The sequence below is a fragment of the Castor canadensis genome, chromosome 1 (genome assembly GCF_047511655.1).
Source record: "Castor canadensis chromosome 1, mCasCan1.hap1v2, whole genome shotgun sequence".
Classification (NCBI taxonomy): domain Eukaryota; kingdom Metazoa; phylum Chordata; class Mammalia; order Rodentia; family Castoridae; genus Castor; species Castor canadensis.
The window spans coordinates 35,176,891-35,203,980 of NC_133386.1; the positions used below are offsets into that span (position 1 = coordinate 35,176,891).

Sequence of the window (27,090 nt, forward strand, 5' to 3'; positions counted from 1 at the left end):
GTCAGAGTCCTTATTAGTGTGGCTTACACTCATTCTTTGAAAATGTGAACAGTTTTATGGTGATTTTTCTTACTTTTCTCAGTTCCTAAGTAACTGTTGGTGCTGATGGGGAGAAGAATGAGTGGAAAATTCTATTTTATTGCAAAATAGCTGAAAACAAGAGCACAGTGGGTTAAGACTGAGTTCATACTTTTAGATATGGCAGGTTAATTTTCAACCCCTTGTTCTTTTTTTCTTTTTTTTTTTTAAAGTCTTGATATCTCAAATTTCTAAATGCATACTTTTTCTTTTCCCGAAAGTGCTTATCAGATTGTTGTGGAAGAGCTGCACCCACATCGAACCAAGAGAGAGGCCAGGGCCATGGAGTGCTACCAGGTTCCTGTCACCTACCAAAGTGCTATGAGCGGGGGTGCGCCCTATTACTTTGCTGCAGAGCTGCCCCCCGGGAATCTCCCTGAACCTGCCCCATTCACAGTGGGTGACAATAGGACGTATCAAGGCTTTTGGAACCCACCCCTGGCTCCACGCAAAGGATACAACATCTACTTCCAGGCAATGAGCAGTGTGGAGAAGGTGAGCTTCCTCCAGGATTTGAGTTTTCATGGCTCTGAGGAAAAGCCAGTATATTTTATAAATACTCAGTAGCATTTATCAAGAAAAATAAAAAAGGAGAGGAAAAGAAAATCGATGTGTAGGGGGTGTTGTTTCTGTTGCCAGCAATCTGTATCGTGTGGGGCTGGCTGAAGCACTGGGGCAGCATGCCATTTATATTTCACAGAATCCCTGTTTCCTAGTAACTGCTGCTACTTGAGCTGTCTTCAGGAAAGCCCACAAAGGCAGCTGTGAGTAAAGTGATTTGAAAAGGTGGGTGTGCTGCTGCCAGGACTCCACCCTCAGTAAATTTCCAGCATTGTTCTGCCTCCCATGCCCAGTAATGGCAAACTTCAAAAGATTAAATTTACTGCAGGATAAACAGAATGTGCGTTCCACAGCAGGCTAATAAGCCCTTATAAACTTTTCAGGGGGTACAAGCCAAATAGTAAATAACAAGTAACAGTCCTCTGATTACAAAGTAACAGGGCGCCTGTGGTATAGCTGACAGAACCTAAACAGAAGGCTGCCTCGTGATGGCTGGGTGCTGTGCTATTACAGAAGTCTGTTTTCTGTTTCCCTGGCTGCCCCTCCTTTTCCCATTTTGGACACAGTTGTTTTCGAACACTGCCGCTGATCCCAAATGAATATTGAAGAGGAAAACACCACAGGACATTAGAAACTTCCAGTGGTTCCATATGTAGAGAAACAACCTGGCCTTTTGTACCTCATGCTGTTTCCTTTGAAAGATTTACTTTCCTAAAACTTATTTTCATTTATTTATTTATTTATTTATATTGTGGCAGAGAAGGATAGGGGGAAAAAAATGTAGAGAATAGAAACTTCCCCAATTTAAAACCCAGTTGAATACTGACATTGTGAAGGACTTTGAAAAAGAGATTGCTGGTTTTGTATAATTGAGTCCCTAAGGCGGGCACCTGGAAGATGGTGCGAAATATGTGATATCCAATTTCATCAGTTATATTATATTATGCAATAGTTTAATTGGAAGACATAACCCATTTGTGTTTCTGCAGGGTCCATAAGAACTTGGGTATCGGTTAGCTGCTTTTACATGAAAGCTGAACCTTTCTGCTTACCAATGTGTTTGGCTTGCAGTGTATGGCAAAGAAAAATGCCACAGATGTTCTAAGATATTCTCCTAATCCAGAGGCTCTTCATGGTTGCAGATGCTCTTTGCTTCTCCTAGTTTCCTTCTATAGAATTGGGATTCTTTAGAGGCCAAATATACCTTCACATCCTTCCCAAGCACTGGTACAACTGGCCTGGTCAAAACAAGAGAACCTAGGAAAGTTAGTAATCCATTCTGGGTATAAATAGCAAAGAAGTAGGATGCAGTTTTCTGTTAACATTTTTCACCTTTAGAGAGGTGAGAATTTCCAAATTAACTTTTATTACTTGTCGATTGTTTGAGAGGAGTGCTGATGAGTGTCTGTTACTTATTGACTAATTTCTCTGGCACTCCTTAAAGGCTCTGATATGAATTTACTATATCTACCTCGTCGTTTAATCAGAGTTCAGCATATCAACAATATATTTCATAATCTCTATGATAAACAGCTTTTAAATTGATGTGGTTTCCACCAGCGGAGACTTGTAACGTCTACAGAGAATCAACGAAGATTGCTTTTAGGAAGTCAGAATCCTTTGGGCCTGTATTGGAATGTGAAGAGTTCTGTGGCAGCTTACTATGAAGGTCTAGCTCACACATAGTAGAAATGCAAGATTTGTTTTTTATGCATTAAGTCCTCTACCATGCCTTAATTTCAAAACAAATGCTTATGAAGAAATTATAAATTATTTTGGCTTATCTACATGTAGAACTATTCAAGATAGAGTTATAAATGCATCTTGCAGATAAATAGATTCTATTCCCAAAAAATCTGCTCCCCAGTGTGAGAACTGTTTGCCATAGATGCAAGGGACATAGAGACCAGCCCAGGTGTCAATAACTGGCAAAGTATCATGACTATCTTAATGATTTTCCCCTTGCAGGGCCAAAATGGCAGCTACAACCAGATGATTATAGTCAGATAGTGGTGGTCCCTCCATCCTCTGTTTTGTTTACTGTTTCAGACACCTCATGTAACCTACTGTGTAGTCAAAGATGGACACTGAACTAGGTCCTTGAGAAGTGAGATCTGGGCCCATAACTAGCTTGTGAGAACATGTGTCTTCTACTACAACCAAACAGCCCATTAACAAAACAATTCTTGTCACTTCCTCTTTATGCTTTTACTCTCTGTACCCTGTCTGTCAGCAGTAGAAAATAACCTACCTTGAAAACTCCTACCAAGTATTTTAAAAGGAAAGAAAGAACAGATAAATTATACTTCAACTGCTATAGGGAATGTTTTGATGATCTTTCTAACTACCATCATTTAGCTCTTCAGTCATGCAGTCCAAGTGACAGTATATAATGTTCATCTTTGGTCTGAGTCTATAGCTATCAGGTAAAAATTAAATTTATATTTGGTTTTGATTTATAATAGCTTTGCAGATACATTTTTCTTTCTGATAGCATAAGGATCAACAATAAATGCAAGTAGAAAACCATACTACTTGTTCTTGTCAAGTTAGCCTGTTTTATTACAAAGTAAAAATAGATACCTACATCTTTAGAAAGTAGTAGAAATTTTCTTAAAGTTTTCATTTTAGGTCTCTGAAAAAAATCTGAGACTATATATCAAGGATCACAAAATGACTTAGTTTTTGGAAGTCTATAGTTAACAATCCTATTTTATGACCTCACATTATTCTTTGTAATACAGTTTATGAAAGAGGAAACATTACCTATACACTTACTTATTATTTCATTTTACTTCACCAGGAAACTAAAACCCAGTGTGTACGAATTGCTACAAAAGGTAAGAGGTTTGCTTTTTTTTTTTTTTTTAAGTTCCACTCGCCCCTTTTCTAAAATTAAAGAGCTTTGTGCCCTCCACAGACTCATTCAATGTGGCATTTCTATCACAGAATATTTATACTAGTGCCCAGTTTAACCAACAGCCCAGTTCTTGGACTCATTTTGGTATCTTTAACACATAATGGGTGCTCCATCTGATCCTCTACACCTTGACTGAAGTATGCTTGTTATGAATAGGAAGAATTTGGAAAGCCTTAGATCGATCAATCTATTGGAAAAAAAACTCAACAGTAACAGCTCAAAACAGCAAGTTGTTTGTGTAAAAACCTCTGTTACTTTCTGGACAGACAATGACACATACAAAGTCAAAAGCTAATTCATAGTATGAGCCGAGTGTTCCCTGTCTTCATCAATCGTACAGTTGGCCTGAAGAGTTTTTCTTTTTTTTGATTCAACTAATACCAAGAATTATGTCTGTGATGGCAAGTAGCCAATTCCTGCTGACCCTGCCGATTTTGACTTCGTTGGTTAGTTTCTTTGCCAGGAAAAAAAATATTGTCAATTTTGAATGAGTATTTAGAGTTCAGCCTAGGGGAAAATCTCTTGCAGCTCTTTGTTTGTAGTTCTTCATTTAAGAGTCATTCGAATGTGTCTACAAAGCAGAGATTACTTCTTTGTATGTTCTAGCAAGAGGACTAAGGAAAAGCTGTTTGCATGCAGGCATGCACCTCCTCGGAGGGTTGGTCCTCTGGGTGGTTTGTTGCCAGAGTTAGTATTAGACCCACATTCATGAGCAGGAGTTGATTCATTTGGGGTAGAATGAATAGCCATATTCTGTTTGTGTTGGCATCTTTCCTTTCATCATTTTTCTCCATCTAATCATCAGTGTGCTCAATTAGCATTTGTTTTATTTTTGATTTGTAAAGGCAATAAAGACTTTTCCCTTGACTCATGAGAATACTAAAGAAGCTTCACAGAAGAAAAAAATACACTTGTTCAATTCAAACATTTAGATTCCTCATGGTAGTCAAAAAATAATTAATGAAAGAAAAGAGAAATTATATGAAGATACATATAATGTATAAGCATTTATTTTATTTAATAAAATTTAACTTACACATCAAGAGTTAGAGCTGAAGGTTTTAGAAGTTAATGGCAGAAGGCATTTAGGTACATATTACATGTGCTTTTCCAGATTTAAAATAGAGAAATGCAAAAGGTTCTCATAGCAGCCTCTAAGAAAGGTCTTTAGATAGGATAATAGTACATTTCTGCAGCAGAAAAAGAAAGCTATAAAGGACTTTAAGGTTTTAAATTTTCCTACTCATTTATTTGATTTTGCATGCACTGTTTAAGTGTCATTTTGTCCCTCTCTGAATACAAATAAAAGCATGATGACAAATATTCCATAACATTAGACATGATTGAGCTGAGGGAAATTAATCTTACTATGTGGCATACAATATTTGCCAAAACCTCAGAGGTAGCTAGAAAAAGTCCATTTGTGATAGTTCTTCTTTGTCTAAGGAACTAGCTATTCTGCGTGGTATGAGATTTCACACTGCTTTGTCCTTCCAGTACCTAAATCATCCCTTATCTAGCATATCCATGCTGAATTTGCTACCCACTCATTAGACCACCATGGTATCAAAACAACTATTGCTATACTGCAGGGCTTGCATTCAAGTAACCCTCATATGACTATATATGAACCTTACATGAATATATGAAAACAATAAGTTTTCTGTCTGGGCATTTTGAAGGCACACTTAATAGTCAGAATGGCACAACCATATTGACTGGGAAGGGGCATGAAGAGACCTTCTTGTGAAGAACTGGCTAATGATTTAACAAGTGTGTACACTGGTAAAAATCAATTAAGGTATAGACTTGAAATATGTGAGTTTCCCTATTGTAAATGTGCTTATAGACACATATAGGTATTTCTCAATTTAAAAAATAAAGATGAACAAAACATTAAAAAGTGTGTGACCTTAGGTACAAATAATGCTGAGTGCATAAAGGAATCTCAGGGGTTTGGAAGTCTGCCCTTGACAGCATGGTTGCAAGGTTTGCCTCCGTAAGACAAGGTTCATCTTCACTCTCCAAGCCACTTCCGTTGAACAGGACAACAGTGGCCAAGAATCCCTGAGCTGAACAGAAAGAGTCTAGAAATGACTTTTTGTTTGTATCCTGGACAACTCCCCTGGGCACATCTTGTGTTCTACCTGTTCATCCATTAAACTCTCCCCTGTTCTCCATGCCCACAGCCTTAGCTGCAGAACTGAGGAACTAGAACTTTAATTTCCTAAACTCCTTCATAAAGTTGATAAGAAGTGGTGCTCTAGAAATCCTCATGTATTTTACAAGACATTCTAGGGTACAGTGGCCTTTTACCAAATTTTGTTTAGACAGCATGTAGTAGTAGTGATTGCTGTCACTCACATTTTTTAATTTAAAATGAATATTTACTTAGTCAGGTTTAATGCTGGGATTTAATAGTCTTGTATATCAGTATAAAACAGGAACAAGCACAGAAGGAGAGTAATCTTAAGTACAAAAAAATATTTGAATCAGTAATTGAATTTAAACTAAATTTAAGGTAGATGTTTTAGCTTTAATATTTAATCAAACTAATTAACAGTGTGGCCTGTAATTCTGAAAAGTATGAGAGCAGTGTATACATGAGTTAAGACAAATTTTGTATACAATTATTTTTTTGTTTCTTTGAATGTACACTTATACTGTGATATGTATTTCACCTTCTAATACAGAATGCTTTTTTCCCAAAGCTGAGACTATTTGATTCTACCTAGAACACAGTTAATTTGAAATACAATTTATAAACAAACTCATAGTAAATTAAATTTAAACCATATCTATCTCTATATCAGTTTTATTCAAGTGAGTTCTGTGACCATCAATGATTCTTACTCAAATGACTACTTGTTAGGATAGACAGGTGAAGCCTCTCTCTTCTACTTGATAACTGCTGTTCTTATGAACAGCTATTTTATAGCTTCTTTGCTTTCCCAGTGTGTACCTTTTAATGTGAAGGACTTATGAATTTAATCAGAATTAAAGAGTGTGATATATTAGAGCAGGGTGTCCAAAGGAAATCTAGCTATTAACTCTTGTTACTCAGATTCTGAAGGTAGTTGTTATGATAAAAGATTAAAATTCTATTAAGTATCATACAAATTATCATAACTCAGACATATAAGAACCATGTTTTACTAATGAGAAACTCTTTAGACTTCCCTAGATGTATTTAAATTTCACCATTGAAAGAAACATTAAAATTATGAATATCTTGATGCTTCTAAAACATAAAGTCCAAGCTAGAAATCAATAATACATGTCATTTATACTATTTCTAACATTTTTCTTTTCTTAGCAATTTGAATTATTCTTAGAGTTGATGCCAGTTTTCCTATAACTACTAGTATCTGTAATGCTCTGTGTCTAATGGTTTCTTAAGGTACCTTAAAATGGACACACTAAAACCTCCATTTCTGCCCCAATTTTTAGTATAAGTATACTTTTCCCATTGTGTTTCCAGGGACATATGCTACTCACTGGAACAGAAAAACCATGAGCTGAGGATCTCAAATGATTAAGCTCTTTTCATCCTAGCCCTAATCTAGCTGGAAGTTAATATTTCTTTGATTTAAAATTAGGTAGATTATCGTTTGCTTATGTGATAGTACACTTGTAATTATTCTGACAAAATAGAAGGAACTGAGATGCTGGATGCTGGAATATAAGGTTAAAAGGAAAAGGTAAACCTGACCCATTCACCTAATCCATAGCTGCTGGAAAAACAGTATCAAGAAAGAGAGTTAATGAAATCGCTCAGTTTATTCCTGTTATTTACTTCCTGATCTGACATGGAGTAGGCAGTTAGTGACTGAAGAAGTTTCCATTAGTCAACACTTAATTACGCCTGTCATTTTTTTGGCATGAGTGATTCAAGACAAATCAAGAATTTTTACTGTTTGGAAATTAGAATGTTTCATGAGATGACTTTTTCAGATAATGCACATTTATGGCCAAGTATGTAGGAAGGATGACATTAATGCCCAAGCTGTCACTGTTAGTTATGGAAGGACAGAATTTCTAACCTAAATTATAATACTATAATCAAATACTTAGGAGAGACTGGAAGAATAGTAAATCAGAAACCCCAAGAGAACTAACTGATAATCTATCTCAGAAAAGAATTCATTAATGTTGGTTTTTACCTAATTATCATCAAAAACTCAATAGCATAGCAGCAACAAACAAATAAAGTAACAGTTTTTGAATATACAACACACCTTTAAAAAAAAAAGCCAGAGTGCTGGGCACCTGTGACTCGCACCTATAGTCCTAGCAGAGATCAGGAGGATCATGGTTCTAAGTCAACCTAGGCAAACAATTCATGAGCCCCTATCACAAAAATTAACCAATGCAAATAAAAAGGCTGGTACAGTGGCTCAAGTGGCAGAGCTCCTGCCTATCAAGTGTGAAACCCTGAGTTCAAACCCTAGTACCACCAAAAAAGAAAGAAAGAAAAAAAAAGCCAAAGTGAGAACATATCTAATGAGAGGTCAATAATACCCCTCACTGAAAACTCTAAAACATTATGGAAAGAAATTAAATAAGACTTACATAAATGAAAAGACATACAGTTTCATGGATTAAGCCACTCAATATTAGACATTGTTAATTCTATGGTGAGCCATATTAGATTATAGATTTAAAGCAATCAGAATCCCAATTTCTTTTTTAAAAATGAGTCTTCTAAAATTAAAATGGAAATGCAAAGGAAAAAAATCCTTAAGACCACCTTAAAAACAATTAAGTTTCTTGATGTTATCAAGGTCTGTTTTAAAGTTATAGTAATTGAGACAGTGTACTATTAGCACAAGAATAGACAATCTGACTGATGAAAGAGTAAATCTAGAAATAGATCCACAGAAATATAGTTACGTTATTTTTAACAAAGATAAAACTCTAAGAGGAGGGAAAAGATACTTTTTTTAATAAATTATAGTGCTTTCAATGCCTACATGAAAATACATTTGATTTTTAACTCATAACATATTTTTTGAAATGGGACTAAAAGTAAACGGAAAAAGTATAGATTTTATAAGTCAGTACAGGAGAACATCTCTGATGGTAGAATAGGCAAAGATTTCTAAATATAAAAAATGTGCTATTCATTTAAGAAATGTATGTAAGACCATCTTTCCATTAAAAAAATACCATTATAAACCAAGTATGGTAGTACATACCTATAATCCCAGACTCAGGAGGCAGACATAAGAGAATCATGAGTTTGAAGCCAGTTTGGACTACCTAGCACACGCTGACTCAAGCAAACAAACAAATTTTATAAACAACAAGAGAAAAAAAGACCACTGTGGGATTAAAATATTACTTACAGAATTGTAAAGATGGTTGAGATATATATATATATGGAGATATAGATATGTATCCATAAAAAGTCTCACATCTAAAACTTAGTGCTACAAATCAGTAAGAAAATGAAAGACAAACTTACTAGAAATTAACAAGTGACAAACAAACAGATACCCACATGATCAATAAATCTATCAAATGTTACTCAACAGGAAAATACAAAATAAAACCACAGCATAACTCCTTTATAAGCATGCCAAAATTGCTGAAATCAAAAAGTAGAGAAAATACCAAGTACTGGTAAGGAAGCAGAGCAACTGGAATCCCATATCGTTCTTCTGGTGGAAGTAAAACTTTGTACAACCATTTTGGAAAACTGCCTAGCAGTACCTATTAAAGGTGAACTAACCTCCCTGCAATTCCATTCCTAGAAATACCGTCAAAAGAAGTATATATATGGGTACACCAAAAACATGTACTACACAGCTGATAGCAACACTACTTGTAAAAGCCATAAACTGAAAAAAAAAAAAAAAAACCAGTAAAAATCAGTAGTAGATTGCTTAAATAAATTGGATATATTCAAACAACGCTATAAGCTAAAGCAAAGGATATAAACAAACTGTAAATACACACATAATATACATGACTAAAACACGTCATTCAAATGACAAAGCCAGACACAAAGAATATAAACTTCCTTATCCCACTTATACAGAAATAGAATGCCTAATGAAAGCAAAAATTATGTTCAGTGTCTATAAACATGTATTATGATTTAGATAGTATATGATTCTGATATAACTGTGTCAGGGGTTCCTAAGACTATCCTCAGGCTTGCTGATTCACTGAGAGGACTCATGGTCATACTTATGAGTAGATCTCATGAATGTGACTTATCACAGTGAAAGTATACAAAGCAGAACCTGCAAAAGGAATGTCACATGGACAAAGTTCAGAGGAACTCAGAGTAAGCTTCCAAGGGGTCCTTTCCCTGTAGGGCAACAAAGAACATGCTTAATATCTCCAGGGTTAAACTGGGACAACATGTATGAAATGTCTGTCAGGGAAGTCAGTTAGTGACTCAATGCCCAAGACTTTTGGGGGAGGCTAATCACACAGACACCAAGATTCTGTAGTCCCAGAAGGACAGCAGGTTTTTAGTATAAACAACTTTGTTGGCATGATTTAGGCACAGTGAGCTACAAGATAAAGCCATTCCTGGGTTAGTCTCCCATAAGCCTGCTCTAGCTAGAGAACGTGGGCTTGCTTAACTGATTTAAAACACACTGAAAAGGATTTCTTGAAAATCATTTTTAGAATCTTCTATGGAATAATACTTCATTTAGTCATTTGCCATTGCAATAATATTCCTGCTTGCACCTCAATTCATTACTTCAGCTCTCTATAGAAACATAAAGTGTTTTCCCATTCCCTATTCATATTCGAATTGTCCTTCTATACCAAATATCTATGCGATTCATGCTTTCACACACTTACCGACATAGGTAAGTATAGCTATTTGGAGACATATTTCAGATAGAAGAAAAGGAAACAGCAGAAAGATTAAGCTAAGGGATAAAACCTAATGATAACTTGTAGTTCATGAATTGTGATAGTAGAAATAGCACTGAACAGAATTTTAAGGAAATGTAGAAAGAAGAATAATTGGTGGTTTCATCCATGAAAGCCTGGCCTGAGGCCCTTCTTGTTGCTTACCCAGCTTAACTATGTACTGAACAAAACTGAAAACCAGAGAAATTAAAGTGGGGAGAAGGAGAAAAAAGGAAATGGAAAGCATCACAAAGGCACCTGCAGGTCATTCCAAAAATCATTTTTTTGCATAAAATGAACATCAAACTATGTGAAGAAAAGGGAAAGGCAGGGAGAAGAAAAGGAAAACCACATACATATTCTACTTGGCCTGGGATGACTTCAGGACAAATTCCAGGATTAAAAGACCTGATTAATAGCCCCTTCCCATAAAAGAATCAGACAGAGTTTAGGAACACAACAAGTAACACTTGGGGCAACACTCATGTTCAATGCAAAGAACATGAGTACATGAAGAAGTGGTGGCAGGGGAGTGACATATATGGGAAGGACATGCAAAAGTAAAAAAAAAAAAATTGGTTAAAAAATAAATAAATAAATGGAAGGTTAGAATTGCATAGAAAAAATATATCCAATTCCCTACTTATTATTGAACTTTTAAGTCACATTTAAATTATAAAAGTGAAACTAAATATCATAAGACTAGTTTATTTGTATTAGTTTTGGGTAAGTTTAGGATAAACTTTCAGGAACTTTGATGAGTCCTTGAGTGTTGTGCTATTTGCTTGAAAAGTTGGGTTCTGTTTGTTTTTTGTCAAGATAAACTTTGTCACTTTTCTTCTCACTAAAGATAATGGTTGAATGTGACCTTAAGTAGTTTATTCTTAAAAGTGATTTTTAAAACTTTCAAATACATGGAAATAGTAATATATATATGAAGGGGATTTTTTTACTCTTTAATTTTTAAAATTTTTTATTTTGTTACACGTTAAAATCAAGTAATTCAAGGGTTTGATTTGGATGATGATTATAAAAGTTATATATATATATATATAACTTACATATAGTCTAAGCAGCACTGCCTCCTGATATGGAATCATAGCGTCAAGGGATGTATGGCAAGTCCTTGGTCTTACCCAGAAAAGCATTCAGAGGACAGGAGTAGTCAACAGAGCGTATTTATTTAAGCAAAAGCTAGATGTTATTAAAGCAGAAATGATCACACAGTGATCATACACACACAAAGGAAACTGAAGGCAGGAAGCTTAACCAAGAAGTCAAATCTCTATCTTAGGCACGTTTATGGATAGGGTTTGATGATTATGCTAGTGATTATTCTAAGGACATGTACATAATTGTGGAGATTTCTAAGAAATGGGAGAGCATTTCTAGGAACTGGGGAGTGAGGACTGGTTTACTTAATGTGTTCTCAGAGCCAATGTGGCAGTTTGAGAAGAGGTATGTACCTGAAACCATGAGTATAATAAGATGTAATTGAGGCCTTTGGCTAACCTCTGGCCTGGGAAAGTCCTTGTGTGTTGGGGTGGGGAGTGGCATCATTTCTGGGGTCCATTAACCACTGTACCAAGAAATAGCTTCAACCCTAGTCAAAAGTTACTCCAGGACAATGGTAGAGCAGCAGTTTGGCAGATATGTTGCTACACCTGTTCCCTGGTTCCTTGGTGTTATTATTCCCTTTCTACCTTCCTACCCCATATCAGTAATGATCCAGGAAGTTAAGTGTCTATTTGAAATGTCATTTCATATTTTTGTCGCCTATGGCAACAGAATAAAAAACTAATCCTCAGTCTTCCAATCTATGGTTCCTTCCTCTATTCCCTATTGAATGTCCTGCATGGAAAAGTTCTGTAATGGTAGGAATATGACATTAAAAATGACGGTTCTTACCCTCTAGAACCTTTTACTAGTCTAAGTAATGTGTGAAATTTAACAATGTAATGTAAAGGGAAAGAAAAAGGCAAATTGCTGGGAGCACCTGGTATGAGCAGTGTTTATAATCCTAGTGCAGATAGGAAAGCCTTGGGTTCCGACAGTTCCAGATTCAAACCCCTCCATCTGCCGTTTATTAGTTAATAGGCCTTGAGCAAGTCTCCTGACCTCTCTGTGCCATTTGTTTTCTTACATGTACTATAGAATTGGGGTTGAAAATAATGAATTTCAATATTGATGTAAGACCAACAATAATAGATACGAACTTCGTAGTAAGCTTCTTCATGTGTGAGACATTTTCAGCTAATATCTGTGGTAACTCTTATTGTTATTACTGTCATTAATATTATTCATAATTACTTATGGCTAGGAAGCTAAGAGAATGATTTTATGGAGGAAATAACATTAAATTATACTTTTAAAGATGGATATTATTTTGTCAGTTGGAAGTGAAAAGCATGGCAATTAAAGATACAAGAAATTAGGCAGAACAAAAGCTTTAGGACTAGAAAATATATCTTACATAAAGAATAATAATTTGAAAATCAGAGAACAGGAGGGTGGAACAGATCCTGCCTGGGGAGGTTAGTACCAGTGGGAGGGGGGAAAGAGGTGGGGAAAGGGCATGGGAGGGTGAATATGGTACAGGTACTATATACATACGAATGTAAATGGGAAAATGATATCTGTTGAAACTATTTCAGGAATAAGGGAGGGAGTATAAAGGAGAATGATGGAGGGAGTGGATTCAAGTTTGATATATTTGATATATTGTAAGAACTTTTATAAATGCCACAATGTACCCCTGGCCTAGCACAACAATTAAAAAAAAAAGAAGAAATAAAAGAATAATAGTTTACTAAGTCTCATTCATGTTGAATGTGGAGGAAGAGAAGCTAGAAAGTTTATGTTCACGTTTGATAGGACCTGCAATTCCAACTGCATTGCAAAAGCAACAGTGAATCACTAAAAAGTTTTGAAGAGAGGACAACTTAATCCCAGCTGAATGTAATATTTTGGGTACAAAAAACCCCTAAAGAGCATATATGTTAGATTGATGCCATAAGATAATGGACATAAAGAAGCTTTTTAAAAACCTGGTACAGCTCTTCCTGTTCTCAGTTTTTTTGGGTTTTTTTTTTTTTTTTGGTTTTTTTTTTTTTTTTTGCAGCACTGGGGCTTGAACTCAGGCCTACACTCTAGCCACTCCACTAGCCCTTTCTTGTGATGGGTTTTTCAAGATAGGGTTCCATGAATTATTTGCCTGGACTGGCTTTGAACCATGATCCTCCTGATCTCTGCCTCCTGAGTAGCGAGGGTTACAGGTGTGAGCCACCAGCACCCAGCCTCTCAGTCTTTTCTTTAACCTCAGTTCCTGAACAATTCATCTTAAAACTACTATGGTGGAGCACAGCCATGTGGAATCCACACAGCAAGAAAGAGGAGAAGTAGCAGAGGCCCACAGAGCTGGTTAAACCTAAGTAAGTGAAGGAGACAGCCCCAAAAGGAGCATCTGGCATGGTGTGCCAGAGACCAGAAGCAGGTCAGGTTTAAAAGATTATCAGTGTGGAGGATATAGACCATTATGTGGGGAGGTCCAGACGTGTCCACATGTGAAGGTACTTGATGGGGTTTGGGAGCCCAAGTAGGGTGAGTGCAGAGGAAATCAGAGCCCAAGCTTGGAATGGCATGTCAGAATCCAAACAAGGTGAGAAGTTTGGGATGGGGAATTAGAATTTAAGTTAGGTAAAAAGGGGGATGGACACAAGAGGGTGGCTCACACCAGGTGCCAGAGTCCAGTTCATCCAGGTAGGTGAAATTCCAGACAGAGGATTGGCCATGTATGGGATGCCCGAATCTATACGGAATGAGTAACATAAGCACACCAGGATGGGGGGGAGACTGTAAAAGTAGAGAGGGGGCTGTGGGGGGGGGGTATTGTGGGTGTGTGTGTCTATGTGGGTGTTCTGTAATCGATTCACTGGGAGCCTGGGAATAATGGTACCCTAACTATTGTAAACACTCCTAACATTTGAAATTTGGTGTCTGAACACCACTATCCAAAAAAGTAATTGGAGCTTCTTGATTAAAATGACTAATTCCCGAGCCACACTGGAGAAAGTATAAGACAAAACTAGATTTTTTTTTGTATAGTAAGATGGAAGCATTGTATAACTTTCAGGGTTGTTGAAAGACACCATTTTGGATTCTATGATATTGGTTTGCTCTAATTTTTTACATCTAATTTATAACATTTTCCTAACTCATTATACATAAACATAATTTTTGTAAATTAGCAGCTAAGAATCTTATGCCATGGTGTCATAAATTATAGAAAAGTGATAACTTTATTTTTTTCTTAAGGAAATGATTTGAATGAGTAACACTGTGTAGCTATATTTAAAAGTACTTATTCATGCAACTAATATATAAATTATAATAAAATTTACTCAAAGGGTTTTCAAAAGTACTTCTCTGGAAAAATGCTTCATTCACATTAAATTAATAGAAGATGGATTTTGATCAAACTTTAATTTTATCTTTCTCAATAATATTTAGTATATTATGTCATTTAAAATTTTTTAATATATGAATAATCATTTATACAGCCATATACTAATTTGCATAAAGTTATTCTCAAAGTAAAGCAAACAAGCATTGAAACAATCAAGTAATGCTCTAGATTAAAGCTAAAAACAACTCTTGATTTCAGTGCTAGCATAAGTTTTAAACATATATTACTATATTAAGAGAAAGATTAATATTAAAAATTGTCAAACATTCAGACACTAGTAATATTTCATCACTTCCTTTATTCATTCTTCTCTCTTTCACTATTTCCTAATTACTTCGTAAATAGTAGGTTTTTAAGAAGCATTTTCTTCATAATCTTAATTTTGTCTCATGCTGTTTTGTCAAATCTTTATTGGTGCCCTTTTCTCTTGAGTATGCAGATGGATAAAAATGCCTTTTTAAGTGACAGACATTCAAAAATAACAAACATAAGAGAAGGACCACTAAATCTGTCAAGAAGTTACAGTAAAACCATGGGAGCTCCATTTGGTTGTAGCTCCATGTGTGTAGAAGCTGACAGGGTTCATTCCCACAATATTCATCACTGGTGAACTTGAACTCCGGAGTCTCCACTGTGAAATAGTAGCCTAATACTTTATCCCTTATGGAACATAACAATAGAATATAGTTTAAAAGCAAGAGTGAGGTCTTAAGTGAGTATTAAAGTCAAAAATGCTTGCTTTAATTTATTAAATTTTGCTAAGAGATCCTTTTATACTACTTTGTAAAACTGATGGAAATGAGGTCTGCTGTGTTAGTGTAGTGCAGCCATTTAGAGACTGAGCAGGGGTGTTGCTTTTCCTATTCTTTAGGATGGATTAACTGTGAAGAAACTGCTGAAAACTTGTAACCAAGTGATTATAACTTTGTCATTTTTCCTGAGTGCCTGAGTACTCTTGCTGGTATTCATACCCTTTTCTCCTACAAGGGAACAAACACACATCATTCTTCCAATCTATTATCTGTGTACTTGTTTTCAAAAATTAATTGATTTGAGGTTTCATTTTTCATGAACTGAAGGGGAAGAAATTCTAGAAGAATGTATTAGTAGTAGAGTAATGTACTACAGCCTGAGGGAAATGAAAGTATATATAAATGCAACCAAGCCAGGAACAAGTGATTTTGATAAAGCTTAACTCAGCATAACCTCTGTTTGGCACCAGTATTTCCTCCATTCTGTTAAAGTTCTTCTCATTGTAATGTTTTTTAATAATGCAAAAAAAGGTATTAAAAATTAACAGCTAATAGGTATTTCATCCCACTTGCAAAACTAAAATAACTCTTTGCTTTTGAAAAACTACAGTAGAATAAGAATGTAGTATTTCAACAGTGAAATCAAAGTCTGAGTGGTCAGATTACTTATTCAGAAATTTCTTATCAGAATGAACTGTCTGGATGGACTGTAAAGTTTACAAGAATGGAGGTGACAATCTGCTTCTATATAAATCTGTGCCTATCTAGCATTTAATTTAAATATATCAATCTTTTTTAAATAGATGAATAAATATTGTTATTTAGAATATTGTTTGGTAAAGTAATTTAGAATTCTCTTTTCATTACTGTGAAATTATATCAAGTGTTTTTCTTCTGCATGCTTATTTTAGTGGCATAATTTAAAAGCCATGTGAAATGTTCATTTTCTTCTTAATCTACAAAAAAAAATCCAGAAGATATTATGAATAGAAAAATTTAGCACAAGCCGTGAGTATAAGTCTCAGTACCACCACAAAAAAAAGAAAAAAAAAATCTGCCTTTGCTTTTGCATTCCCATAATCCAAAATGTTCTACAATTTTAGAATGGACAAAATGTAAGGAGAAATTTTTTCCCTGAGTTCCTAATTTCATTATTTTTCATTTTAATTCTCTTTTTCATCAGGAGAAAGGTTTTAAAAAATACTCCCCCTAGAGCGTCTATGTCATTGTTGTATATGTCCAAGGCAAATGATAAGGATCCAATCATGACATTAAAAGAACCTGAGAAAAATTAAAGTCTAGAAATAAATACAATAAAAATGTTTATGCAGAGTAATAGAGGGATAAATATGATCAAAGTACATTATGTACATGTGGAAATACCACAATGAAACCCCACTGTACAATTAATATACAGTAATAAAAATGTTTATATGTTATGTGTACTGTCATGGTTACTAGATAAGTAACCTACTAATGGTTTGAGGAGTTTTGAAAAATAGCAATAATTTCTTATGAAAAATGTCTGGAAAGTCATGAATTTTAATCTTTTAGTTGAATTTTAACTATATGACTGGCAAAAACCTAAACAGAAAGGTTCTAAACAAACAAGTTATTTGAGGATTTCCCCCAACAAGTTCATTCATTTATTCAACAAATTTTAGGCACCATTTATGTACCAGGCACAATTCTAGGTGACAGAGTTCGAGTGGTAAGCAAAACATTACTTCTTTGAAGGAGTTTATATTTTTGAAGGGAAGGCAGACAATATATATGTATAAATTAAATAATCGAAATAGTTTTAAATTTCTGGTGCATTCAACAAAGAAACCAGAAATGTATGATGTGATTTCAAGTGACTTACCAGAGTGAAGTTAATTCTGATAGGATTTCAGATAAATCCTATCTGAAGTAATGTTTGACCTGAGACTTAAGTGAAAAAAAAAAAATAGAGAGCCTATCATTGAAATAGAAATTGCCTGAAAAACTTGCCAAAGAGAAGGAAGAACAATAAGGGCCCTGATGCAAGAATAAACTATGGAATAGTGAAGATCACAAAGACCATTTAAACTTTAAACTGTGTATAGAGTCTGCCTTTTGCTTTTGGTGTGAAGGAGAGACATGGGAGCATTTAAACAGGGAATTATGATTTCCTTTGTTATTTCAAGGATTACTCTGGATGCCCTGTGGAGTGGTGATAATATCAATGTGTCAAGAGAGTGCAGGTTACTAAAGGATATTGCAATTTTCTGCGCTGGAAAGCTAGGACTAAGGCAATGCAGTAGAAATAAGATAAATCCATAGAACTTGTTGGTAGATTAAATGTAATATATGAAGGAAAGCAAAATTAAGGAGGATAGGCTTTTGACTTGTGCATCTAAATGGGTGAATTTCCTGTTTCATTTAGTTTTGCAGTGTTGTAGAAGAAGTGTGCTCTTTGAAATCTAATAATGTTAAAATTGAAATTCACACTTTACTTCAGCACTATTCAGACAAGATGAGGATTGAAAATGCAGGGTTTGATATAGTAAAATCCGTCATTAGAAAATAGAATCATGGAATTTTCAAACTCAAAAGTTAGGTAGCAATTATATATTCCCAAGACTTACTTAGTTTACTTTGCAGAAATTTTTGGCTATTTCAAGAACATTGGCTGTACTTTTTATAATAAAATATTTTTAAATTGAAAACAGTGTTTACGTACACAAAAGTTTTATATACAGAATATTGACAAATATCTTCCTTTAAGTTTTGCTGTATAGTTTCTTTATTTCTAGGCAAATGTAAAAAGCAAAGCTTTTCCTTCTAACTCTATCTTGAAATTGCCTGGTAAGTTACTAAAATATTAGTATCATCTGAAATTGCATATGTTGATAACCAAATAGAATATGAACATGAATATTTTATTTATTCTATTTATTTTACTTACATTCCAGCTAATATTTTTACAAAATGATTTTATGGTAAAAAGTTTGGAACCCCTGCCTCAATCAATGCTTCTTATGGATGAGAAGACCAATGTTCATTGATGATTTCACTTTACTAGGATTGTTTTCTATAGATTGTTGGAAGTGTGAGAACAGAAATCAGTTCCCTGTATTGCTTCAGTATAGCACATTATTACACAGTGCCCATCTGGCATCACTAATTCAAATGTTCAGTCTCCATCTTCATGTCAAAAAGGGCACAGTAGTTACCAGAGGTCCATTATAGTAATCATTCTTGTGATGTAATTAAAGAACAATCTGGAGATTTTATTCAGTATACTGTAACTGATAGCATCAAACCAAGGATGTTAGTTGTTTATTGGGGAGAATTTTTTCATTTAAAGTTTCATTCAATAATATCAACAGCAAAATCTGAATTTAATTTAATTCTAGGAACATAGCCTTTTAGTGACTAATGAGACTGAAATAACTGCAACTCATGTAACATTTTCATAAGACATTTATGACAGCAAAGATGGCAAGACTCATGATGATAGGATTGTCCTTCTCGCATCATTTTTTAAAACTGCCAATCAAAAGCTAACATTTCTAGAATATTTTGTATTAAATAGATAAATTATTTGTAATCTATAATCTAATGCCCAGATACATAGATATATTAGCTTCCAGAGCAAAAGCGATTTTGCAGTTGTGATTAAATTAAGGCTCTTGAGATGGGGAAATTATCCTGAATTTTCTGGGACTCAATGTCATTTTAAGAGTCTTTGTAAGTGAGAGGAGGAAGGGTTGAGGTTAGAGAAGTTATTTGATGACAGAAGCAAATGTTGGAATGATGTACTTTGAAAAGAGTGGAGCCGTGAACACAGCCTAGGTAGGCTCTGTAAGCTGGAAGAAGCAAGAAAACACAGTCTTTCCCTGAAGAACAGGAAAACAAAGCCCTGCCAATAACTTCATTTCAGTTCTATAAGACTCATATAAGACTTTGAACCTCCAGAACTATAAGATAGTAAGTTTGTATTGTGCTTTTACCCACAGATTCGTTGTAATATATTTCAGCACTATTACTGATTAATACAGATTTGAAGCAGAGTCCTACCTAAACAAATACCTGAAAATGCAAAAATGACTAGAATGAGCAGTGAGCAGAAACTTAGAAAAATTTTGATAGCATCATTAAAAAGCCTAGATTTCTCTCAACGGACTGTTAGCAGAAATATGAATGTTAAATTGAGGCTCAGAAGATGAAAAACATGTTATTGTAAACTTAAAGAAAGGAGATCCTTTCCTTAAAATTTCAGGCAAATTGTGTCCTATAGTTACATGAACAGCAGAATTTCTAAAGAATAAGCTTTGAAACGGGGTAAGAGAATTTCTAAGCAATGTTAAAGATGCAGCCTTTTCAAACACACCCAGAGCATATAATAATATTTTTTAAAGGAATATATATATTATATTATATTATATTATATATATATATATATATACACACATATATAAGTTCTTGGTATTATTATCTATATAGTGGCAGTAGAGAGTCCCAATTTTAATCCTTTGGGTTTAAAAAAGACAAATGCTAAATCACAGAAAAGTCTTAAGTATCTTGTTCTTGGCAATTAAAAACAGGTCTTTAGAGTGAATCCCTACATCAAAAGGATTATATTAGTTTTATTGCAATATTGTGGTACCATAATCTCCGACTCTGGTTTTTCTGTATTTATCCTATTGTGGGGGAAAAGATTAAAATCCCGTTTGGTCTTGTTGAGACACATTTGCGGAGTGTTGTAGAGTACTGGTTTATGATTATTACTTATTACAGACAAACAAAATATCCTTTATCCTCTATCAGTTTAGTGTCTGAAATTACGAATTCTATTCAGCTTTTAATGAAATGTGGATTACTGTAAAGATTATCTCTCTGATTTAATAAATGGCATTAGAGTAGAAAGTTAATTGAATCTTTTTTGGAATAAGCAATGTCCACTATGTGTGGCTGCTGTGAGGAAAAAATAGTAATTATGAATTTTGAGTTTGTTTTATGTGTTTGAAATTATTTTGGATTAAAAATTGTTTTGGTGATCAGTTTTCTCGAGTAAATAATGTCCCTCTTTTACCCTTACAAAAATCATGGAAAACTTCTAATTCATTTTAAAATAAAAATTTCTTGGGCTAGTAGAATAGTTCAATCAGTAAGAGCACCTGGCTAGCAAGCATGAGGTCCTGAGTCCAAACCTCAGAAACACAAAAAAAATTTTTTTTCTTATATTTTGTAACATGTGATATAAACATGCCACATACTGGAACACATGTATATAGATCAGTGTGTTTCTATTTTAAGGACAGAGAAGATGATCTTATCCCAGCAACTGAGTAGTTCTATATTTCTCACCTTTTGTTCGACACATATCTCAGCTGAGCTTCACATTTTGGAATCTTCTTCCACTTTTTGTATCTCCTGTTCTTTATTTCAGAACTCTACTGGATTTTCTGGTAAAGTGGTTACCATCTCTGTCTTTTCATAAACTGTGAAAACCCTATATCAGTATTCTTTATTATTTATGAAAATGTAGAAAATCAAGGATTTGCAAATATGACAGGAGAATTGATAAAGTTATCCTCACTGCATTTTGTATAGTCCTGGTACTGGTAAAAAGAAGTTTACAGCCTAAGTATCGCCGACTCTTAAGTAAAAATACCAATTATCCTCTGAAATAGATGTATGTACGTACAGGTGTTCCTTCCATGTTGTCAATTCAGAAAGACAGTGTTTGAATTGCTGGCTGCAGCTGTTATTTACAGCACCTGTTGTAGCATCTGAACCTCTTAAAATTCCAGTTTGGGCCTGTTTTGAGGAAGCCACCAATTCTGGTGTACCTCCTGCTGTCCCATTCTGTTTCCTGTTGTTATTTCCCAGATAAAAACACACATAAGCCATACAATTGAGGTGGAATTTCACAATTCTAATAAAACTTCCCTGTGTTCACCCTGATAACCATCATGTCCAGTCAGACTCCTTTATGAAAAGCTACTTTGTATTGTGCAGGTATTATTTTTTCCAACAAGTTCAGCCTCTGGGGGAGCTAGTTTGAAGTAAATGTGGCCCATGATCGTGGTCTGTGTGCTAGAGACTAGAGCAAAAAACAGAAGATCATAAGAAATCTGTAGGCTTTACCTCTTACAATTCAGACTTTTTCTCTAAGTGTTTCTTTCTATCACATCATTTCTTAGGAGTGACAATAGTAGCAACCACTTTTTTGGTATATACTTTTTTAATTTGAATTTCACGTGATTATGGTAGCAGTTACCATCCTTGAACATGTCTTTGTCCATTACTTAATATCTACATGTAATGATTCCACCAGCTGCTAAACATTTGGGATGTGGTCATTCATTCAGCAAGTATTTATTGTGTGCTTCCTGTGTATCAGGCACTGAATCAGATACTGAGCTCCAAGGAAGATGCAGTAACTATGCAGACCAGGTTTGGGGTAAAAGCAGACTTCAACCATGTCTGTCATGAGTCACGAGATACAATCCTTCTCATGATTACCCAACTCAGCAAATTTGTCCTTGAAATAGGATGCTTCCTTTTTTTTCAATAGAATATTCTCAGTCTATGTTGTAGTCTTCCTATAACAGAATTTGCTAAAATCTCCATTTACCAGGCATATTCTCATCTAAAATATATACAAGCTTTTTTTGGGGTTTTGATTTCATAAAACAGATTATCAGTCTAATATTTTGTAGACAGAAAATTTTGTATATTTCCCTTTTCCAACAGTCAGTATTTGTTACATTTACATAATATTGGGTTGTTTTCCAAACTATTAATATTTCTTTATCTATATACAGAAAAATATTTTTTTAATTTCTATCATCCTAAAATGGTGGTCTAAAGCTTGCAATTTTTAACTTAAACTATGACTTGGGCCTATATTCCAAGTTAGAAAATACTGATAATCCATTGTATGAATCTTTATTCCTTTCTGCATTGGAGGCCCTCTAAATCTTCAAATTTCTTCCTATTACCTGAAATAACTCACTAATCATGTTTGGTTAAGCTCTTTGCATTCTCTTAAATAGGACAAATTCATAGAAGCAATGTTCCTATATAATGTTCCTTATACTATGTATATATTTTTAAATAGTTATAGCCAAAGTACCATTAAACATAAATATATAGATTTATATTCCAGAGTGCGCATTAGAATGTTTATTTCTCTATACCAGTGTCACTACTAATTGGCACCATTTTTTAAAATGTTGTTTACTTGGTAAGCAGACATTGTTAACATTGTATGATATTTCATTGTTAAATGACTTAGGTAGCAATAACACTGATTGTTGTTCTAAAACTGTACCGTAAAGAATGAAGAGATGAACACAATTAACTGTTCAATTTATGTGGTGTACTTTGCTTCAAGTGGATGAATGAAAAAAAAAACAAAACAGCAAACACTAAAAGTTTTACTTAAGGCTGCTCCTTAGGGGAAAAGCCTGGAAATACTTCAGTTTCCTTTGGAATGTCTTTACGTGTGTAATGGTCCTGTCACATTTTCTGATCTGCAATAGATTTTAAGTTCTCTTGATTTGTGATATGCCTTTATTAATCACTGAATTCAGAATTCTTCAGACATTCTCACTTTGAGTAGCGCAGCATCCCTAGAAGTTGTAGAAATTGTACTTCTTTTCCTTTAATAAAAGTAAAATGTGTCAAAAAAACAAAGTAGAAGAAAGCTTAAGTAGCTACACATATTATGTGGAATTTATTATGTAAGCCAGTTGGCAGAAGCAAATGTGGACAGTATTTTCAAATTCACTGTGAAGAGAAACTTTTTTTAAAAGTCTGTCTTAAAGTCACTACTTGAAAAATTCACCAATACTTTAAAGAATGACAACAAGATGAATGTCACAACAATTATAAAAAAATACATAAAGTACATTAGTATTTAAAATTTCTCCTGGAAGAAAATAGCTACATCTCTTCAAAGATATGTAACAGGTTGAAAAATAAAGTCAGAGAAATATGCTCATCACTATCTTGTTCAGTCTGACTTTTGTTTACCAGATGTTTTGATAGAAATCTTTTTCAATGTTCAATATAGTGGTGTCTGTGTTCATAGTGCTGTGAAACATCTAAGCTATATATCCTGTTTGCTGGTAAAGAACATATAGTTTTGGAAATCAGAGTTAAAAGCACATGAAAATTTTTCATAAAGCCAAAATTCGGTTTTACTCTCAATATAATATTTGTTTTAAAGACCTTAAAGAATAATATCAAATTTGATTATAATATCTATGTTATCTAGAGAAGTATATTGCCGAGAAAAATAGAAGAATGTGTCCTGTTGCTCATCTCTGGATTGCATTTTTTAGAGTAATTGACTTTTAGAAAATAGCTAATAACATGTTCATTTCCTTAGTCCATTGTTGTAAGCAAGATATTTATTTTAGTATCTTGTATGATACTAACATGATTGTTAGATTTATGTATAGCATGTACAAGTGTTAAATGAATAATAAGCTTTAATTTTGATTTTGTAAATATTATTTTAAGGTATGTATTCTTAAACTGTGATGGGCAAATATCCTGAGAGGCTCTAAGAGAGCTCAGTTGGTTACTGTGAAAGGCCTGGCTTGTCCCACATTTGCATCATGCTTTTGTTTAGTTCTGTTCAAAGGATCCATTGCCCATCATCCAGAGTATCAGAAAATGACCTACACTAACTCTTCTGTAGGAAACGAGTGACCACAGAATAGGAAACTTCAGTTTCAAGTTTCCCCTGAGATGTAAATTAATTCATTCTTAATCCGGAGTGACTTACATGACTTAGATATAATATCTCCTGTTTTTCCCAAAGAAAATCTATCAGTGACAGAGGCCTAGGTCTAGAGATCAGATGTGCAGGCCTCCTTACTAAGAGGAGAAAGAAAAACCTGATTAGTCAAATGAAAGGAAGGAATGAGAGGTGACAGTACTGTGAACAAGGTTCTCTTCAGCAAGTGAAAGAGCAAATTAGGGAGAAGACTGAGAAATCAGGTCATTTACATGTAAAAACATCAGGGATAAATGACAGTCATTTTTAAACATCTTTTATAATTTTGTGATGTATCTGCATTTTGCCAGCCTTATTATTTCTTCCATATTTATGTCAATAACCTATTTTATTAAGTACTTGTGATGCCATGCATCAAGTATAGACAGTATCAGGAATACAAACATGAATCTGATAGGTATATTCACTTTTAGACCCTCACATCCTAGTTCCCTTTCCACATTTTTTCTCTTGCCATTTGCTGTGAAGGTTGTCTCTTGTTCATGACTAATAATTTTGACTTCTCTTAACAGATCTTGTTTGTTCTTTCTGACCTTTAAATTGCTATTATCTGTACAACTATGTTGCCCATCCTCCCAGTTTGTTCATATTTTGAGGTGTGCCAATGGAACACAGGTTGTCCAATCCACTAGATCCCAAACATATCAAGTGTTTCCTAAGATTGTTTTTACTGTAATAGACAAAAATCCATTCCATGTGCCAATACACACAGAATTTATAACCAGACATTTCTAACTTTAATGTAAAAAAGAGCTGAAGTAAATAACATGTACTCATTACCTAAATGATGAAATACAACCACACTAGAAGACAAAAGGAATACTCTGATGTGTGCCACTGTTCTTCACATCACAGAATTGAACAAGTGCTGCACAATGCCCTGCACATCTCGGTATATCTCATCAGCCCTGCTCTCCTCCCACTCATGACAAGACCTGAGCTGTAATCATCAGGAGACCAAATGTCTCCAGAAGTCACTGTCTGCTCTGTTGACAACCATTGCTGTAGAAATACCTCCAATACCAGTTCTTATATTTTACACCTATCTCAGTTTGGTCACTCTCAGGGAGGTTTTGCTTTCAATCTTCCATGAGCACATAAAGTCAAGGAATAATTTTTTCTTCTTCTTTTCCCCAAAATAGAAGCCAGATATACCCACACTTGGACTTGATGTGTTTTAACTAAGTGTCATATAAAGTGATGTTACCATGTTGTCATCTTGTATCCAGATGATATTGGCAGAAGGTACTGAAGGACTCAGTAATGTTTGGGTTAAAAAAAAAAAAATCAGTAAATTTTTTTTTAATAGGCATTGACTTTGGAATGGAACGACATTATTTTAAGCAGCATAAAATGGGCACTTTCTGAATTTTCCATAATCAGCACAAACATTAAACAGTTTCAAAATTTTTGTGTCTGTTTCACTTGCAGCTTCCTTATTCCTAAAGTGTTTGCTGACATTGCTACAAAACACCTAATGTTATTTCAGATATACCTTCTTCAACAAAATGTCCTCTTTGATTTAAACGTTACACTCAATCCACAAGTGTTTATTAGGGACTCATATACTTTATATAACTCCATGTTTCAGTCATCAAAGCAGTATACATACTTCTGATTGTCAATCCTTTTTCTTCAAATTAAAAACAAACCAAAAATGTATCAGACACAACTACTCTATTCTCAAAGAGGTATTGTAAATTATAAAACTTTAACTCTTTTAGTATTACCTTTCCATGGCCTGTTTAATAGTCAAAGGGAGTATAAACATCTTATAGAAGTTTTTCTTTGGTATCACTTTCTAAACCAAGGCATTTATTATATAGTACTCTGGATATTTAATAAATTTGTACTAACTGCATGAATGAATGAATACACCTTGTTTATCAAACAGGCAAATGAATTTCATCAATGAAGATTTTGCTGATTTTACCAAAGGGAAGCTTATGTTAAACACTTCTGTTGAAATTCTGCTGATCAAAACATAACCATCAATTCAAATGCATGTTATTGCTTTTTTATCATGTTGTTGGATTATTTCTGAAAACATGAGAGAAGTTCATGGGGCTGCTTAGCTGTCTTTGTCTCTAATGAGGTATAATGAGACTTTAATGTCTTTAGCTGTACATATGGATTTTTCTGTTGATTTTTTTAAATGTATTGCCCTTTGCTTAAAAAAAAAGCATAATGATAATGACAAGAGGCACAACTTGTACTGGCAAACCAGTCTATATTCAATGAGCTGATCCTAAATATAAAGAAATATTGCTTTAAAAAAATTTTTTAGAGTATAATAGTTATATGAGGTGTTTCATTGTGACATTTCCATGTACACATATGTTGTACCCTGGTTTGGTTCATTCTCTCCATTTCTTTTTATACGAAGGTGGGTAATAGCTGAGGAACTCAAAACCTTCACAATACTTCTAGGACCCTAATCAGAATCAATATTGTGTACTAAACTATTCTTGGCTTGAGAAATTGATCTTCAACCCCAGTTTTACTTTATAATACAAAAATCTTTCTTTTAAATGTATACCCATCATTTCATTTAATTTCTAAATTAGCATGCCAGCAAAATAAAACATTTATTTTCATGCACTAATAGACATATCCTGTTCTGAAATCCTCAGAAATCTGGCAAGGTGACAAT

At 34.3% G+C, this 27,090-nt stretch overlaps 1 protein-coding gene across 16 annotated transcripts in view; it reads left to right on the top strand.

Moving 5' to 3' along the window:
• Nucleotides 1-27,090, top strand: part of Ptprk (protein tyrosine phosphatase receptor type K) — a 504,921-nt gene that overhangs the window by 408,678 nt on the left and 69,153 nt on the right. For all 16 annotated transcript variants that reach the window (XM_074075059.1, XM_074075053.1, XM_074075007.1 and 13 more), the window contains exons 12-13: nucleotides 300-573; nucleotides 3,443-3,479. In XM_074075059.1, the coding sequence (XP_073931160.1) occupies nucleotides 300-573; nucleotides 3,443-3,479 (311 nt within the window). The remainder of the gene's footprint in view (nucleotides 1-299; nucleotides 574-3,442; nucleotides 3,480-27,090) is intronic.